Source organism: Hypoxylon trugodes, assembly GCF_022578975.1.
Source record: "Hypoxylon trugodes strain CBS 135444 unplaced genomic scaffold F4822scaffold_4, whole genome shotgun sequence".
NCBI lineage: Eukaryota > Fungi > Ascomycota > Sordariomycetes > Xylariales > Hypoxylaceae > Hypoxylon > Hypoxylon trugodes.
Genome location: NW_026250019.1, coordinates 3172435 through 3188855, shown reverse-complemented (window position 1 = coordinate 3188855; position 16421 = coordinate 3172435). Strand labels below are relative to the sequence as shown.

General features: G+C 47.5%; 8 protein-coding genes across 8 annotated transcripts; 6 read left to right on the top strand and 2 right to left on the bottom strand.

Moving 5' to 3' along the window:
• Positions 1-358: 358 nt before the first annotated feature.
• F4822DRAFT_228483 (HotDog domain-containing protein) lies at positions 359-1380 on the top strand. Its single transcript, XM_051454092.1, has one exon. The coding sequence runs from the start codon at positions 688-690 to the stop codon at positions 1309-1311; it is 624 nt and encodes a 207-aa protein (XP_051315969.1). The 5' UTR covers positions 359-687; the 3' UTR covers positions 1312-1380.
• Positions 1381-1644: 264 nt separating this feature from the next.
• Positions 1645-3081, top strand: F4822DRAFT_428536 (NUDIX hydrolase domain-like protein; the record flags this gene model as incomplete). Its single annotated transcript, XM_051460931.1, has 4 exons — positions 1645-1893; positions 2042-2207; positions 2288-2338; positions 2399-3081. 4 exons carry the CDS (start codon positions 1645-1647, stop codon positions 3079-3081), a joined length of 1149 nt encoding a protein of 382 aa, XP_051315968.1.
• Positions 3082-3192: 111 nt separating this feature from the next.
• On the bottom strand, positions 3193-4670 carry F4822DRAFT_228430 (Ctr copper transporter family protein). Its single transcript, XM_051454091.1, has 4 exons — positions 4253-4670; positions 3864-4047; positions 3496-3622; positions 3193-3421 (listed from the first exon to the last, which is right to left on the bottom strand). The coding sequence occupies exons 1-4, from the start codon at positions 4334-4336 to the stop codon at positions 3304-3306; spliced, it is 513 nt and encodes a 170-aa protein (XP_051315967.1). The 5' UTR covers positions 4337-4670; the 3' UTR covers positions 3193-3303.
• Positions 4671-4840: 170 nt separating this feature from the next.
• Positions 4841-6295, top strand: F4822DRAFT_228177 (3-hydroxyanthranilic acid dioxygenase). Its single transcript, XM_051454088.1, has 4 exons — positions 4841-5189; positions 5264-5339; positions 5412-6114; positions 6179-6295. The coding sequence occupies exons 1-3, from the start codon at positions 5158-5160 to the stop codon at positions 5844-5846; spliced, it is 543 nt and encodes a 180-aa protein (XP_051315966.1). The 5' UTR covers positions 4841-5157; the 3' UTR covers positions 5847-6114; positions 6179-6295.
• A 444-nt stretch (positions 6296-6739) lies between these two features.
• F4822DRAFT_428533 (uncharacterized protein) lies at positions 6740-7939 on the top strand (the record flags this gene model as incomplete). Its single annotated transcript, XM_051460930.1, has 3 exons — positions 6740-7384; positions 7468-7679; positions 7750-7939. The coding sequence occupies 3 exons, from the start codon at positions 6740-6742 to the stop codon at positions 7937-7939; spliced, it is 1047 nt and encodes a 348-aa protein (XP_051315965.1).
• Positions 7940-8190: 251 nt separating this feature from the next.
• F4822DRAFT_228374 (uncharacterized protein) lies at positions 8191-9545 on the top strand. The gene is made up of 2 exons (XM_051454089.1): positions 8191-9093; positions 9155-9545. Exons 1-2 carry the CDS (start codon positions 8686-8688, stop codon positions 9389-9391), a joined length of 645 nt encoding a protein of 214 aa, XP_051315964.1. The 5' UTR covers positions 8191-8685; the 3' UTR covers positions 9392-9545.
• A 1-nt stretch (position 9546) lies between these two features.
• Positions 9547-11251, top strand: F4822DRAFT_228375 (uncharacterized protein). The gene is made up of 3 exons (XM_051454090.1): positions 9547-10181; positions 10243-10846; positions 10950-11251. Exons 1-3 carry the CDS (start codon positions 10032-10034, stop codon positions 11033-11035), a joined length of 840 nt encoding a protein of 279 aa, XP_051315963.1. The 5' UTR covers positions 9547-10031; the 3' UTR covers positions 11036-11251.
• Positions 11161-14806, bottom strand: F4822DRAFT_228024 (uncharacterized protein). The gene has a single exon (XM_051454086.1). The coding sequence runs from the start codon at positions 14569-14571 to the stop codon at positions 11467-11469; it is 3105 nt and encodes a 1034-aa protein (XP_051315962.1). The 5' UTR covers positions 14572-14806; the 3' UTR covers positions 11161-11466.
• Between the last annotated feature and the right edge of the window lie 1615 nt (positions 14807-16421).

Here is a 16421-nt window from a genome sequence, read left to right as displayed (position 1 = left end):
ATTTGTTGTGTCAACGGGTTAAAAGTTGACTACACGAATAATCTTGTTTTCCCCTCATCATGTAAAGAAAATTGACATTGGATAACCTCGGAACTTGGGAAATTTCATCTTGAACATCAGTTATGATCACCTATTCTTGTTGAGTCGAAATTCGTTGAGTGTGGAGACTATCAGTTACATGCCTCGGCTGCTCCACTACGGACGGCGATGGAGGCTAATATCCTTATCAATCCCGGAATCTGGGGTCTGCGTCATCCTACGATCTCGTTATTCAACATTGTTTCGCGATTGCTATATTGACAATGCTATTGGTTGACACGTTTGGCGACAAGACCTCTATTCCATATAAGGGGTAGGTGACCTCCACATGACCCAGTGTTGATGCTAGGACTAGTAACATCTATAGCGGTGTTGGTGTTGTTCTATCCCTCCGGCTGTTCAAAAGTTCGTCCGCACCCCGCTTTTGCGTGTATGCCGGGATAAGGTGTGCTTGATTCTTGAGATTGTCTATGGCACAGACATTGCCTGTGCCTCGGCTTACTACCGGAACCCTCTTATTCCCGTCCAGTTATCAAATGTCACCCTTCTATCGACGAGAATTATCGGGATCATATAAGTCTTGAATTCCTTTTGGTCTAATTAGTTATAGAATTGAAGTAGAATGTAACATAAGTTTTATATTACAAAATGGCAAATTCTCGTGACCAGGCCAAATTCGAGGCCATACCGTGGTGCGCCGCGCTAATCCATGCCCCCGACGTCGTTACCTTCGTTGTACCGAGCCGTATAGTTGGAGAGAGCATAGAACCGCGATCACAAGATCAACTTTTCAGGCGAACTCTCCAAAACGACGACGCAATCCCAAATTGTCTTGGATTCTACCAAGACCCCAAAGTTCTCCCGGACGATGGCTCACCATTCCTACTGAGCTCGAGCTCTATCCTATTTGATTTGAGACCTGGAATCAATGGATTCAACGCGACTGCGCACGGAGGCCTAATCGCTGCGTTGATGGACGAGTCGATGGGTTCTTATTTGATCATATGTGATCAACTCCACAAACAAAAGAAGGCTAAAGGCCTTTTACCAGCAACATCCGAAGGCTTCGATAAATTGGGATTCGCTACGAGTCGAATGGACGTTAGGCTGCGTAAGGCTATCAAGACTCCTCAAATCGTGGTAGTCACAACACATCTGGCGGAGACGAACGGTCGAAAAGTACATTTTCGGGTTGAGGCTAAAGGCCAGAAGGGTGAAGTGTACGCAACATGCGATGGCACTTGGACATCATTTCCTCGTGGCAAACTGTAATAAAACCTCAACTTCCTTTCTACAAGATATCAAAGTTAGAAACTGAAGAGGCTGGAGTGACAATGAAATTAATCATCTTCATCGACTCCGTCTTATAAACTCCGCTCCGATAACTCCTAACCCCTATCTATGAAACCCGTGATAACAATAAGACCGTCTTCATTCATGAATCATTATAAGTCACAATAAATTCTAATCGAATTGTGGAGTACCCCGCGGATGATACGTCAGGAGCAAGGACAGACCCACATCGGACTCCAGCACCTTAGCCAAAAAATTACAGGCAGGAACGTAGTACCGAGAACGGTGACATATACACCTTCCTCTTTCACGATGAGCACCGTCAACGGGACCTCCGACACCTCCGGCACGGACAAGAGAAACGACTCGCCTCCCCTCACGGAGCTCGAAACCGCCGAGATCCTGCAAAGCATCCGCAACTCCACAACCCAACCCTCGACCACCCTCCCCGCCGATCTCGCCGTCTCTCTCGACTTACACCGCCCGACGACCGAACAAACCGACCTAGCTTCGTACTATTGGGATGCGTCTACGATGGCACCGCTTAACGCAGTCTCGGCGGTCAGTATACTCACGCTCTAACTACCTTGCCTTATTCACCATCCCCCAGATGTTGCTATGAGACAAACGCGAAGAACAATATCTATATGAGAATATAAAAGACGAAGATATATATATATATATATACATCATGCTCATGCGATCAAAGGCCGCCATCGCGCGTCTGCGCGCCTACAAGCCCCCACCCTTCCCGACTTGGGACCGCTTACCGGTGAGCCGGCGCGCTGCCGTGCTGATATTATTATTTGCGGATCGGAGGGGTGATTTGAGGGTTGTTATTACGATGCGGGCGACTAGCTTACGGAACTTCTCCGGTATGACAGCCAACAGATTCCCATAAACCAATATGATGTACGGGACATGTCCGGTTCTAATGTGCCTTGTGTTTTAATAGGTCACGCAGCTTTCCCCGGCGGGAAAGCCGACTCATTATCAGAATCACCGTGTAAGTACTAGCAAATCATATATCGGAAAGTCCATATGTTAATAAGCCCCCGAACGACAGATCAAATAGCCCGCCGCGAAGCATGGGAAGAAATCGGTCTTCCCATGGACGACGCCAAGATCCCGAAACCCTTCCGAATAGAACCGCTTTGCTGCCTACCATGCAGTCTCGCGAAAACCGAACTAGCCGTACGCCCATGCGTAGCGTTCCTACACGCCGACGACGTGCCTGGAAAACCGAAAGCGATGGTCGATGAGAGTATGATACCCCGACTAGACGCGAAGGAAGTGGCAGCGGTCTTCAGCGGCCCTTTTCATAATTTCTTAAAGATGAAGGACGAGCTGCATGAGGGCGAGACGATACCACCGGGGGACTGGTATGATGGGTATTGGCACCATTGGCACAGTGAACCATGGCGTGTGCATAATTTCCACGTCCCGGTAAACAACCAGAAGGTAACAAAACCGAAAGTCCGAGATGGCGGACAAGCTGCCCTAGCGGATGAGTTGGAAGAAGAGGAAGACACAGTTCAACGATTTTTGGTCTGGGGTCTTACGGGAAGGATGTTAGTGGACGCGGCGAGAATCGCGTATAACGAAGAACCCGAGTTCGAGCATAACGACCATTACGGGGACGAACATATCATAGCATATTTAAACGACGCTGGTCGACTTCCGGAAAAGAAGAAAAGGGAGGTGGGACTAGACGCTCTTAAAGACGAGGTCAAGGATGCAAAGATGTAGACGGATGCGACCAACACCCACGCGAAAAATTGTGTTGCTCGTATTGTAGATTCATAGTGGCTCAAGCCTCCGTAATCCTAGTATTACCATGTTTTTGGCAATGAATTCACCGCAATAGATCGGCATTCGTACCGCTTCGGTAGATCTCCAAATTTGACTCCACGTACGCCTTCCTCGTGTTCTTTCTGCATTCATTTCCTAGCATTTTACATATTCCTACGTCTAGTGGCAAGCCGTCTCCTTGGTAGCTTTCGTGTGCGAACCGAAGAAATAGTATCCAAGGCCAGCTCCGATCGCGACGGAAAACATGACGAATCCGTTGTACGTCATGAACAGCAACCTGTATATTCACCCGCAATATTAGTATCATATTCCTATCTACTACGGAAAACGCGAAATTGGGGGTCAACTTACATGATCATAAAGGCGTAAAAGTTCTGCACACCGTACAGAATGGCTTTGATGATGTGGTCTCGTTGTCCAATGCTGCTGCTGTTTCGTCCTACCCCAAGCAAAGTCGTGCTCTCAGTATTTGGTTCGCCTCGATTGTTCGCAACGGCAAGATCTTAGCCCAGGATTTCCCCAAAGGCGTGCCAATCAATTGAGGTGTGATTGTCATGATGCGGCAGTAGTGTAGATCGTAGCATGGTTTCCCGTGTTATACGATATGCACTAATTGCTGCCTTTTTTCTAACGATGGGGAGGGAAGTGGAGTTTTGGAAGAATAAGGCTGGGGAGAGGGGCGGGTCGGTAGGTGTGGGAAGGTAGCTCATTGTACTCACTGGGTGAAATGTCCTGCTTAGTACTGATTGAGGCTTCGTATCGTCGGATGCCCTCACGCAGGGCTTCGTAGCCGGCGCTGATGGCAATGATAGCCAGCAAGCTGAAGACCAGGGATGCGGTACCGCGGATGTGCCACTGCCGGAAGATGATGCATAGGTTGGTGGTATCCCAAGTAAAAAGCATCTATTTGGACGAAAACGCCAGAAGCCAAGAGTTAGTTCATCTTCTTCATTTCTCCCCTTTTCATTTTCCATTCTCATCGGTATCCAATGAGGGCGTTGGTGGCGCCGAGAACGACATGTTAGTCGGCATAGCCCCAGTCGCTGTGCAGGAAGCTAGAGGAAATGATGCTGTGTACAGGTAGAAACTTAGGTTATTATGTACTGACATTCATGCTGCACATCTGTGGCATGTCACCGTGGCCCATATCACCGTGACCCATATCGCCATGGTCCATGTGTCCGTGATCCATCTTGATGATATTATCTAGTTGAAAATTACGTCGGGAGTATTGATTCAGGTTGGATTCGGCCGGCGATCAGAAACTGGAGCTGAGCCTAGTGCAAAGGAAGACAAAATAAAGATGGAAAAGAGATGGGAAGGTAAACCCGAATGAGCTTAACTCTTAAACCAGGTCAAAATGTGCTTAAACGTGCTCATTACCCCCCTAAGCAATAAGAAACGTGACGATGGTGTCAGATCTGGTGGTGTTACTGGGTAGCTGCTGGGGGAGGTACGTTAGCTCAAGGCACGAAAGCTTGTAAACCCCAAACACCTCCTAAGTGGAAGCTTCCGCAGGCTAATCCTAAACGGGGAGATAAGGTTGTGGTACAACTAGGGGACTTCCTGTTTGAGATAGATGCATTAGGGAGTTATAGAAACTCCGGGGTCAAGAAAGAGCATGGATCTTTAGCTTATGTAAGTCAATATAAATGTGCATTTTATGCACCACTTGCATAGATGATAGTGGGGTTCATAGAGATTCAGATCATTCTTTATCAAACAAGAAGGATAGACTCGGCATCTAACGGATGAACTAGAAGGTGATACCATGACATAAAACTACAATCGGCCCTTCGTGATTATTAATATCTGAAACTCTTCAACAGTAACTATTCAAATTCAACTTCCGCCGGCTCCGTGCGTTAAATCGAGTATCACAATCTACAATAAAATATATCTCAAGCCGAGGATATCAAAAATATCAAATACTCCGACAGCTACCTAATTAGGTGCCGTGTGAACACAAGAAAAGAAAAGAAAAGCCACAATCCCTCAAATCGACCAACCAAAATGCTTTCTGTACCAGTTAATCTCCCGAAGTGGTAAGCCACCAAGGTTCTCTCGGACTATTCGCCATGACGCGAGCGCCACTGACTAATGATCAATGATGGTCAAGGCTCGAGGAGAATTCCCACCTTTTGAAACCTCCGGTGAACAACTTCTGCGTCTACAATGAAGGCTTCACTGTTATGGTGCGCAAAATACCACCACTCATCCCGTTGTGACTGATCTATGTTTTCTTATATATCTTATCTCATATCTAGATTGTTGGTGGCCCTAACGCCCGGACCGACTACCATATCAACCAGACTCCAGAATGGTTCTACCAATACAAGGGAGCCATGATGTTGAAAGTAGTTGACGACGGCAATTTCAAGGACATAATCATCCGTGAGGGCGACATGTTCCTACTACCACCAAATACACCTCACAATCCCGTACGCTTCGCCAACACTGTCGGTGTTGTGCTTGAGCAGAAACGACCGGAAGACAGTATTGATCGTATGCGTTGGTACTGTCAGGAATGCGGGGAGGCTGTCCACGAGGCCGCTTTTCATTGCACCGATCTCGGTACCCAGATCAAAGCCGCCATTGAAAAGTTCATGTCAAGCGAAGAGAATCGCAAGTGTCAAAAGTGTGGCGCTATCGCCAATTCCGTACCGAAGCCTGGAACTATTAAGGACCCGAATTTAGAGTGATGATTTGGTTGGTCTAGGTATACCACATTTTGAATATCAACACAGAGTATTGTTACCTAGGTGTCTAATGGGTCTCAATGCTAATTCTTTGATATCTATAAGACTTCACTAATTGAGGATTGTACCACTACCATTCTAAGGGAAACTGCTTCTTTCCCATTACTCTCTAAGCATTCAGGTATCTAGTCTTTAGTTCTCAGACTACTATGCTCATAGTTTCATGGCTTATCTAGCTTTTAGCTTCATCTGTGAGCCTCGACGTGGTGATGTAAGTTACTTCAGATATCGTCCTCCCTTTCGTCTCGCATAACGTCTGAATTAACATAAAATAGGGGTCGATCAAAGACCTGTGAAAAATGACAATGCCTAAGTCCATTGAGATATGACCCGCACATAATTATGGCTTATCTTTAAAGTCTATAAACTATACACTTCGCCTCGCCCAGGTATGATGTATAGTACATTGTTACCGAAGCATTTAGTCGGCGAGAATCTATGTGCTTAAACATGCGCATTGGTACTCTAGTGGGTATATCAACATCGGATGTCGAGCCTAACAGGCCATAGAGTTTGTTTTGTTCCTTTTCTAATGTGCATCGTCGCCGTATCGTCATCTGAGCACAGGGCGCGAAAAAAAGTCAAATGTCATCAAACAGCCTGGACAACCCGGCCTTTTCATCGTTTACCTAGGTAGGTAGTCCCCTCAAATCAAGGTATCCGCATTGGCTCTACTACTTACTTTACTTCGAGTTCCATAAACTTCTGACCGAGTACTCTGAGTCAAAGACCTGGATTTAATTTTCGCAAATAATAGAAAACGCAACGAATCCCAATGTTACGGGCCCATATGGGGCTGTTTTTTATTTCCCTTTGCTATAACGCGGCTTACAATCATGTCGACTCTCAGCATTGATGAGTCGGAGCTCATACGAGCATCTATCTCAGCATGCGCATCATCGCAACACTCTCAAACACCCGCGATCCCATTGCCCGCTGTCCTAGTGTGCCTAACCACGCTTCCTTGGGAGCTCCAGCTCGAAATCGCATCGCATCTCGACGTTCGCAACATCATTCTTCTACGCCAGACCTGTCATCTGTATCGCGACTATTTCACCGTCGATGCCATCGACAAGCTATTCACCAATCAAGGACGTGTTGACGAGCTTCGTTTCTGCTGCTACAAATGCCTCACCATACCCGCTTCTAGGGATCTAGTCCTCGACAAGACGCGCGGGCCCAACCAGTGGCGTTCGCTATGTTTCATTTGCTGGCGTATCGACCATAGCCCCTCCATCCACGATGCCACCCGAGAGGCCTACGACATCCAGTTTTCGAACAACCGCCACGGACACGTATGTCTCTGGTGTGGCTGGCCGACGTTCTTCAATTATTATCACGTCAGGTGTGGGGATATATTCGATGCTACGGACAACTTTTGGTGGTGTATGGCCTCGCTCCGTTGCACCATGCTGGCTGTAGTTTCCGGTACTATCTGGTTCCATTACACTGGTAATTACCAGGTTGTTATACCTGCCATGGTGAGTACCTATCCAAATTCCCAAACAGCCCCTCGACAAACCGGCGATTCTACGCATTTTCGGCGATAGCTAATGTCCAATAGTTAAACTTCTTCACGTCGTTCGTGGTCGTCTTTCTTGTCAGCCTATACTACTTCAGGTGGGGATGTACTACTCCTTTGCGCGTCCCCATCGAGGTTATGATGACACTTGCTTGGATCCCGGCCGTGGTGTACGCTGCGCAAGATCTCGCCAACAACAAAGAAAACCCGGATCAATACTCATACCTCGTATGTACGGTATTCGTGGCGAGATGGTACGTTTTCTCATGACGCCAATTCCCCACACCATTTTAGATCCTGCGACCGCTGACGTTTTCATGGCAGCTTCATTTACTTTCTAAATCTTCTTTGCGAAGCTATGTTGGTGCTCGGATATAACCCAAGGGACTTCGCACACCCGGGTATCTCGGAGAGACGTAAGCTCCTGTATGTTTTCTGTTCGTTCATGGTGTACTGGGGTGTCGCCAGGTATCGTAGATTCAGATTGAAGAAGATCAAGCGTGGGACGGTGTGAGGGCGTAATCAAGGACGTCTGAGTGCCGGTATCTTCAATTAAGTACCGGAACCGTATCTAATGGAAATTACTCTCGCAGTGTGCTTTTAGGAAGGTTGAGGTGTTGGTAGAAGGTTTATTTTCGCTGGAGGATGTAAGGACAGATTGAATGACAATAGAGGCAGGCAAGTACAAAGAAATTTCCAAAAAGAAAGTTCTCTACGATGCATCCTACAATCGATGGCTTAGGAGAGGCTACCAAGATTCAATAAGCAGGAGCCGAAAATGTATTTGATGATGCTTAATAGCTAACTGGCTCGGCAGTCGGTCCCGAAGGCGGCTGCGTACGCCAATGCGACAGAAAGGAGATCCAGAACAATGGTTCCCGTATAAGGTATTAACTCAGTAAGGCTACAAATAAGATTGGCATTTCTAAAGATCTAGAAGGAATTGAGGTTGTATTAGTATCACCTCGATATGCGTACGGATGCAGATACTCCGGCTGGAAGGATAGGTGCATCGTATGTTTGTCCAACCAGACTCTTCAATAAGGGATTGCGCACATACTGTTAACGTATCAGGCAGCACGTTTCGTTTAAGAAAAAAACTGACGTTTATTAAGAGTTTTATTAAGAGTTGAAGTTCGATTGAAATGATTATTATTTATTAACCTCCTATCATCTCTCCGAAGACCTCCACAAGTCATCTAACGCGTCATCCTTTCGACATCAAAATCCCCAGCGCTAAACCATCTAAGACTCGCGAAGATGAGGCTCGGTATTAGTTATATAGGTCTTTTCTTCGTGAGCTTTGCGCTGGCTCAATCAGGTCCCCCCAAGGGACCTACCGCCAAAGATGTCGAATGCAGAGCAGGCCTCCCTGCTAATTGCAAAGAAGGCAAGACCACTTTCACATTCGAGCCAGACACTTTGGAAATGAACTTGCGCAATTATTCATTCATGGGAAATTATCATGGAAACCCTGGTTTCTGGGGCAGTGCCACATGGGCTGCTAATTTCACCAACTGGCCATCTAACTATCGCTTCGCCCTGACCGACCTATCGTACTACGGACTCTTTAACTCAAGCGATGGTATTCAACTTTACCGATTGAGGACTGAAGCCGTTCTAGATAGCGATGTTCCGACTGATGGTTTGAATACTACTTCGACGTTGGTGAGTTTTATGATTTATTCGACTCATAATCTCTCCTTCAACTACTAATGGCACGACGCAGTTCGATATAGTGTCTAAAGTCGCGGTGGGTGGAAATGGTACTTTCGAAGACTACTTCAAAGTGAATGCTGAGAACTCCGGCCTAGTATGGTCTCCTTGCTTCGATAGTTCAATCAACGCAGCAATTACAGTTACCGTCGATGCAGACGTGCGAGATAAGGGGATTGGCCCTTGGATTTGGGGCGGATTTAGAAAGGGGTTGACTCTTACTTGGGGCGTCGCCTGGGAAGAATGTTAAGTGATTGTCTACGACGTTGTTGATGTTCAGTTTTCTTCCCCGCGTATCTAAATACCTAAAAAATCTGCCTCTTTTACAATACCACCAGACAAACAAAGAAGTATCAAGAAGTACGTAGAGCGGAATTCCCCCCACCAACAAGCCGTTCTAATAGCGCCGAAGATACGGAAATAACGGCGCAGTAGCCTGAGGCATATACTAAAACCCGGAATCCGAACCCGAACAAAGAGGAGTATAAAAGCGGAAATAATCCGTTAGGGCTGACTGGAGCATAGTCGATGGGGTAACCAGGGGGGACCAAGCAATGAGAATGCCGGGGGAATTTACATAGGTCTTGCTTACAAATTTTGGTGCAGAAAACGGACTATAACGCGGCGCAGACGATCCCTTAATCGGACTTGAAGATCGTATCCCTCGGTATAAGGCAGTGAAGATTAGGTGCAGTTAGAATATTCTGCAGTTGGTTGAAATTACCGATTAGCGCTTAAGATTTTTGAAGCAAGGGATCAACAGGGTGTTTATAAAAGAACGTCGCTTTGGACTTCTATTTGATTATTATTTTCTCTTTATCTTTACCGGCTTGTCCCGCTTTTGGACAGTAGCTCTATACTCCGCAATTTTACTTGGCTCAACCCTCATAATGGCGGCTACCAACGAAACCTCGTTCCCTGAGCGCAACAGGGGGTGGTACCAAGATGACTTGACCGAAGTTAACGAGCCCATTCGCAAACTCCTCGAGAGTTACTCTAAAGTTCCTAGCTCTGAAGTTGTCAAACACGTAAACACTATAGTGAGTATCTCGAGCACTTCCTACTTAGTGCTTTATGACGCAATACCTAACAAACAACTAGCGAGAACGGGGCTTCGCCTCCAACCCATATCCATGTATTGGATTGTATCGCTTTGCAATTCTAACACTATCTACGCATCCACTATATAAAACCATAGTCGAGCGTCTTAAGGCCCCGAATGCGTCTTATTTGGACGTGGGATGTTGTTTCGGGCAGGATCTGCGTCAACTAGTCCAAGACGGTGTTCCCTCAGAAAACCTCGTTGGCCTAGATATCGAAGGAGCGCTCATGGAGCTTGGCTATGACTTCTTCCTAGACCGAGACACGCTCAAGTCACGTTTCGTGGTCGCCGATGTGTTCAAAGGCGCGGAGCAGGGAAAAGTCTGGACAGACCTCGTGGAGCGCGGTATCGATGTCTTGCACTGTAGCGCATTCTTCCACCTCTTCACTCTCGACGAGCAAATTGCCGCCGGGAAGCAGATCGCGGAGCTTATTAAGAAAGATGGTATAATTGTCGGCAGGCAAATGGGTAGCGTCAAGCCCGGAAACGTCGCCGCGATCAAAGCGGATTCCTTTAGCTATAGGCACAACGTGGAGACGTTTGATGCCATGTGGAAAGAAGTAGGAGAGGCCACGCAGACGCGGTGGAAAGTTGAGGGTACAAGTATGTAACATTTCCCTTTTTTTTTGGCTTGCCTGGTGGTAGAAATTCTACCTGAGCTGATCGGGGCGTCCATGGGTTATTTTTTGCTAACATACGATTACAGTGGATATGATTGGAATCAACCCCAGCAGCCCCGTGGAGGATGAAAATAGTCGCCGTTTTCTATTCACTGTGACTAGAATAGAGTAAAAAGTGCTATAAATTACAGCAGTGCATATATGAGGCCAACCTCCAAATGGAAATACTATGTTGAACAATATGCTTCACGTCGGGTTGACAACTACTACTAGTTATGAATAAGCATGGCTTTATGCATTCTCGTAAAATTATGGTACAGCTACTTAGAATAACTCATTAAGGCTCAATTAGCCCTCATCTAAATACGATTCGTAGTGTCCTGGTCCATCCTTCCGTTCCAATGCAATAAAATAAGTAACAAAGAAACCCCAGCTCGTAGGTGGGCAATTGACTCGCATACCTATGCGATAGTAATCCGGCCCTGAAAGTCAAAGGCTATTGTTCAATGATCAAAACTTTTCCTTTGCTTCCCGCAAAATCCACTAATGCAAAACGCCTTCCATGCAACCCCTATATATGTTCATAATAATAAAAGTAGGTAACTAGGTCGAGACCTTAGTCAAACTCTTAAAGTTGATCCATTTGCACCTGCATCCACCGGTACCGCCATCGATGCCCCCAAGGGATAGGTTAGGCTTTCCGTTCATACTGTTGATCAGAGTACCAGCGAATCCGCGGTTTGAGACGACGAGCTTGGCATCAGTTGTGTTGATGGCCTGGTTATCCAAGACTCCGTAAAGGTAATCGATTTTCTTCTCCCTATCTCCACCGTGCATATCAATCGTAAGGGTGACTGGATAAGGCATAGTGCCCGGTGTGTTCGAACTCTCGGATCCGTTCGTCCAGGGTATGGCAGTACCGCCATTTCCAAGCAGTCGCGTTGTATTTTCCATGCGCGTCCAAATTTGTACGAGGAAACGAGTCTGAGCGAAAGTCACTAGAGAGGTAGCCTCAGTCTCTGGGGCGCCACCATCCTGGTCAACCGAGTTTACGTTTACAGAATCCTTCATATAAATTGTCTTGTCAAAATGGGTGTAGAACCCGTAGTGTTCGGTCGGTAAACCGCGGTCGAACAAGCGGACGGGTTGCTGCACGGAATGCGGAAATAGAGTCGCCACAGCACCTGTACCATCACCATTCAGTGCTGGAGGAGGAAGAAGCTCAGTAAGGTTCAAGCCGTCGTTTCCGATACCAATGGCATTGTTAGGGCCTTGTCGTCTACTTAGCATATTTGGACCGACTGTTTTGTCGACCGCCGTTAGAGTGCTTATAAAAAAAGGTGTTGGCTCTCCCGCCTTGTTGTCCGCCTGAATTTCGTCGGTGGTATTACCAAGGAATTCTATCTCCGCAACAGAAGGTGGTTGCGGGTTAGGGGAAAATCCTGCATCAGCCAAGAAGTCTTGCTTCCCGTCAGACCCCTTATTTGAGTCTGACATGTTCCATAGTTGCTGAGTGTTATTGTCGTATTGGATTTGGAAGATGAATTCGGGTTGGTCGGGGTCGTGGGGGGCAACAGAATCATGCAATTCTTTAGGTAAAGAGCACGACCACGCCGTTTCCGCTGTTTTTACGAGGCAGCCAGATCTGGCTTCGGAATTGTCTGGCCCAGAGACTGTCATGACCCCAGTTGGCATGGGTGGGAAATCTGTCAGATTGAGCCAGATCGAAGGAACTGGATCCACCGGCCGATGCCGCGTAAGAACGACACCCAGGACGACAGCAAGGATGATTGCAACAATTAAACTAGCAATCACGCATAGCCAGACACGTCTTCTCTTTCTACCCTCACGACCAGTACGTCCGAAACAACCTTTTTTGGGTATGCAGCCGCGGCCTCTCCAAAATCCACCAGCCTTTCTAGCGATAACTTCTTCCTTTTCATGACGGCGCCGCTGTCTTTCGGTACGATTAGCTTGCCCTCTAATCTCGTAAAAATGATCGCCGGGTAGGAATGTTCCAGGTGCGCGATCAGGAAGGACCGCGGCACGAGGTGCATTCGGTGTCAGAGGTATCTCAGCCAAATTGATAGCACTCTGGGTAGTCATTGTTCCGGGCATGTTCGGCGTCATTGGGCCAGGCGACGGTACCCGCTGGGAGTTAACCACCACCGGGGGCGGTAATATCACGCCATACTTAACTTGATTGACATGATTGACTGGCTTCGGGGGTGAATATGGCGGAGGCTGGTCACTCGGCGCCTGGTTTTCCTCAAGAAGAATCCTGGCCTTTTCGGAATGTGTCTCTTTGTGACCTGGTGATACTGACCGAGACGAGGTACCAACTGCTTGAGGGGTGTATTGTTGCGGTTGAGAGGATGTCGGCGAGTTATTTGTCAATCCCAATCCTCTGGAAGATGATGATGAACCTCCCTTCTCCTGGGAACCATTCCACCATTCATGAGGAACTGCTGGGGACGCTTCGGGGCTTGTAGCTGTCGCTTTAACGTGCTGAGCAGATGGGTTAGGCTGCGAAGGGCCACCTTTCTCATCAGACCCGGTCCACCACTCGTGAGGAATCGCTGCAGGCGGAGAAGCACTAGGTGCTATATCTTGTGTCTGCTTCTTGAACGGGTTCCATTGCTGCGGGGAAGGGCCTGCACTTATTTCTTGCGGTTGCTGCTTGAAGGGATTGGAGGATTGTTGTATGAAAGGAGTGGTGACGTGGTCCCACCAACCGTGCGATCGGCTACTGGCGCTCTCGGGACTTACTACCGTCGCTTTAGGCTTGACTGACTTGCGGGTTGCCGTCGGACTTCCATCCTCCTCAAAAAGAGTGCAAGGTGTTCCGATATCGTCATCATCATCAAGGTCGAGATAGCTAACGCCGACAATTTGCTTCGGTTTGGGCTTAAGGGTTTCCGGCAGTGCAGGTACGGGAGGTACATCGGTATCCGCTACGGGACCACCATACATACTAGGTTGAGAGTAGACGCTCAACGCACTTCTAGAAGGTTGGTACGGGGATTCGCTCGCTTCCGTATCTGGGGACCATACAGAGCGCAGTTGATGTGGTGCGGGACCCGGAGGATAACCCGTAACGGTACTCGGATTTGGGGCGAATTTGCGCGCATCTATTGGCGTCTCGATACCAGCAGTCTGGGGGCTAACCTGGTGTTCCGATAGATTGTCGGAAGGTACCGCTATTCCTATAACGATAGGCCGAGAATCCGGAGAAAGATCTGATGATGGTCCTCGCACAAGCTTATTACCTACCCCAGAGCCTAAACTGTTCCCAGGTCTCTGCTTGAGCCACGAAAAACTACCGATGGAAGCAGAAGAAGGCTCTCCCTCCAGAGCGTGAAGAGCGGCGGGGTCGACGAATTTCGGTTTTACGGTGGGCGCAGGTCGGCGGAACTTTGACATATCTGTCACGACTTTAATACCGGCTTTCGCATTCTGGGCTTTTTGCCTTCCTCTAGATTTTACACGAGCCGGCTTCTGAATCGAATACCGTATCGAATTTCGTGATATGCTCTGGGTGTTAGTAGGTCGAGATGATCTTTGTGTTGTCGAGTCATCGAAGAGGTCAATAAGCATGTCCTGGTCCCCTAACTTAACCGGCACCTCCTCGTCTGAATCTTCCCAATCTTCCCAGTCACCCTTGGGGCTAGGATAAGGAGTGTTGGTAACTTGCTTGTTCGGGTTCATGATGAATGTTGTAAATGGTGGATGGCGAACGGTAAATTGAATGAACGTCTTCGGGAGGTTTTTTCCCCTCTAAAAAAATACCAAACTCAAAGTACCAGTGTTGAGATTCGGCGAGACCAAAAACGATGAAACGAAGTTTAATAGTAAATGAGGGTGTGTAAAGGTGGGATGTTGTCTGGGAGACTACCCGATTAAAATCGCAAAATGTAAATTTTACACCTGATGCGGCCACTGCCAAAATTGGTCGAAGGCTTCAAGTCATTAAGAGCCAATCGTAAAATCCTAAGTGTAAGAGTAGTGAAAGAATACCATCATGATAGAAGAAAAACGTTTCTTTGTTCAGACAAAGGAAATGCTCGAACACAATGCACTAATGTAGAATCAGAGACAAGGAATCATTATGAACTGAGAGGGCTGGCCAGGCATCTGTACATGTATTAAAAGTATCCGACGAACAACGACTGGTGACGGATGAAGGCCTTGCCCTTGCCGCGTCAACACGTCTATGGCAAACACATACATAGAAGCAAGCTCATACGACCAAGATTCCGCTCACCCAACAATAAGTCTAGCGAGCTAGTCCGACAAGACAGCTCGACACCTGGTTGGTTGTCCATGGTCGCGGCCTCATTGCACGACAGTAGACCGACGCAAGGTTGGGGCTCAAGAAGCTCTCGCGGCTACACGAGAAAGACCAAACTGAGGCTTCTGGATGGTGGAAATTGGGGTTGAAGCAGATGAATGTTCGACGTAGCCGCCGACTCGTCGGATCGCATCGTTCCTATTGGTCGGACAATAATCAAGCCAAGCCACCTACAAGAATGGTTGGGCGGCAATGTATTTGCATCGCGGCTGCAACCCTGTCAGACCCACACTTCCCGCTCCTCTGGATGTTACGTTTGAGAATTCACAGCATTTGCAAGCGAGAGGAAATCCAAGGCGTGAAAATCACGTAGGCTGGGTGAATGGATACATGTAAATCATAGATGGATGGAAGGTTGTAAAAGTGAGAAAGCGACGATTGTTCCGATTGTTCCCATAAGCTACTTAGTACAAGTGGGTCCCTACGATGAGTCATCGTCTTTCAGAGCACGGATGAAACTGAACATGTACCGATGTACACTCCTCGGCCGAAACCTAAAATTTTAGCCCCTCTTCGCTAGCCCCCGAACCCCAAATGTCCCCCGAAATTGGCCTCTAACCCTCTTCACAACAACAATGAGACGACAACTCACCAATGGATGACCTAGTTCTTGACCTGTCAGATCTATGTTCCAGATTTCCTGTCAGATTCGTGTAATTGTTCCTTTTTTTCCAGCTGACTTATTTACATTTGTAAATATCTTAACAAGTGATTTTCTCGCGTCGCAAAGCGATACAGAACAACACAATTCTCACAATGGCGACTATTCGGTCGATCAATACGGCAATGTCTTCGCCCCCGGACTTTGGTGGGGACACCGCTCAAATTAGGAAATCAACTCCCACAAGTTGGCTCGTAACCTGATTTAAATGTTCCGTTGGACGGAGAAAGACAACGTTGGAGTCGATTTTGGCCCCAGCGCCGGCATTTCTGTTTCATTCACCGTTGTGAGGGCTGGAAGGCCATGGCCAGATTCCCTCTCTACCTTGCACAACCCCCAGATCCTTCTTCCAAGCTAAACCCTACGAGCCAGGTAGATGAGCTACATGTCAACCATGGTCCACTTCATGCCGAATCCTTGAAGTTACCCTATGCTATTCATTCTATCACTCAGGTTTCATCACATGAAATCCTAACGGTCTCTTTATACTATCTCTGTATACCACCTCCGACCCATCGACACTCTGGCGGAATAACAACTATGCAA

Bases quoted from the DNA above. Each gene is read 5' to 3' on its own strand.
- F4822DRAFT_228024 (XM_051454086.1), bottom strand. From the start codon at position 14,571: ATGAACCCGAACAAGCAAGTTACCAACACTCCTTATCCTAGCCCCAAG.
- F4822DRAFT_228374 (XM_051454089.1), top strand. From the start codon at position 8,686: ATGAGGCTCGGTATTAGTTATATAGGTCTTTTCTTCGTGAGCTTTGCG. The intron at 9,094-9,154 runs GTGAGTTTTATG...GGCACGACGCAG, and splicing joins TGAATACTACTTCGACGTTG to TTCGATATAGTGTCTAAAGT.
- F4822DRAFT_228177 (XM_051454088.1), top strand. From the start codon at position 5,158: ATGCTTTCTGTACCAGTTAATCTCCCGAAGTG. The intron at 5,190-5,263 runs GTAAGCCACCAA...ATGATGGTCAAG, and splicing joins CCAGTTAATCTCCCGAAGTG to GCTCGAGGAGAATTCCCACC. The intron at 5,340-5,411 runs GTGCGCAAAATA...TCTCATATCTAG, and splicing joins ATGAAGGCTTCACTGTTATG to ATTGTTGGTGGCCCTAACGC.
- F4822DRAFT_228430 (XM_051454091.1), bottom strand. From the start codon at position 4,336: ATGGATCACGGACACATGGACCATGGCGATATGGGTCACGGTGATATG. The intron at 4,048-4,252 runs GTCAGTACATAA...TCGTCCAAATAG, and splicing joins CACAGATGTGCAGCATGAAT to ATGCTTTTTACTTGGGATAC. The intron at 3,623-3,863 runs GTGAGTACAATG...CGAACAATCGAG, and splicing joins TAAGCAGGACATTTCACCCA to GCGAACCAAATACTGAGAGC.
- F4822DRAFT_228375 (XM_051454090.1), top strand. From the start codon at position 10,032: ATGGCGGCTACCAACGAAACCTCGTTCCCTGAGCGCAACAGGGGGTGG. The intron at 10,182-10,242 runs GTGAGTATCTCG...ACAAACAACTAG, and splicing joins TCAAACACGTAAACACTATA to CGAGAACGGGGCTTCGCCTC. The intron at 10,847-10,949 runs GTATGTAACATT...ATACGATTACAG, and splicing joins GTGGAAAGTTGAGGGTACAA to TGGATATGATTGGAATCAAC.
- F4822DRAFT_228483 (XM_051454092.1), top strand. From the start codon at position 688: ATGGCAAATTCTCGTGACCAGGCCAAATTCGAGGCCATACCGTGGTGC.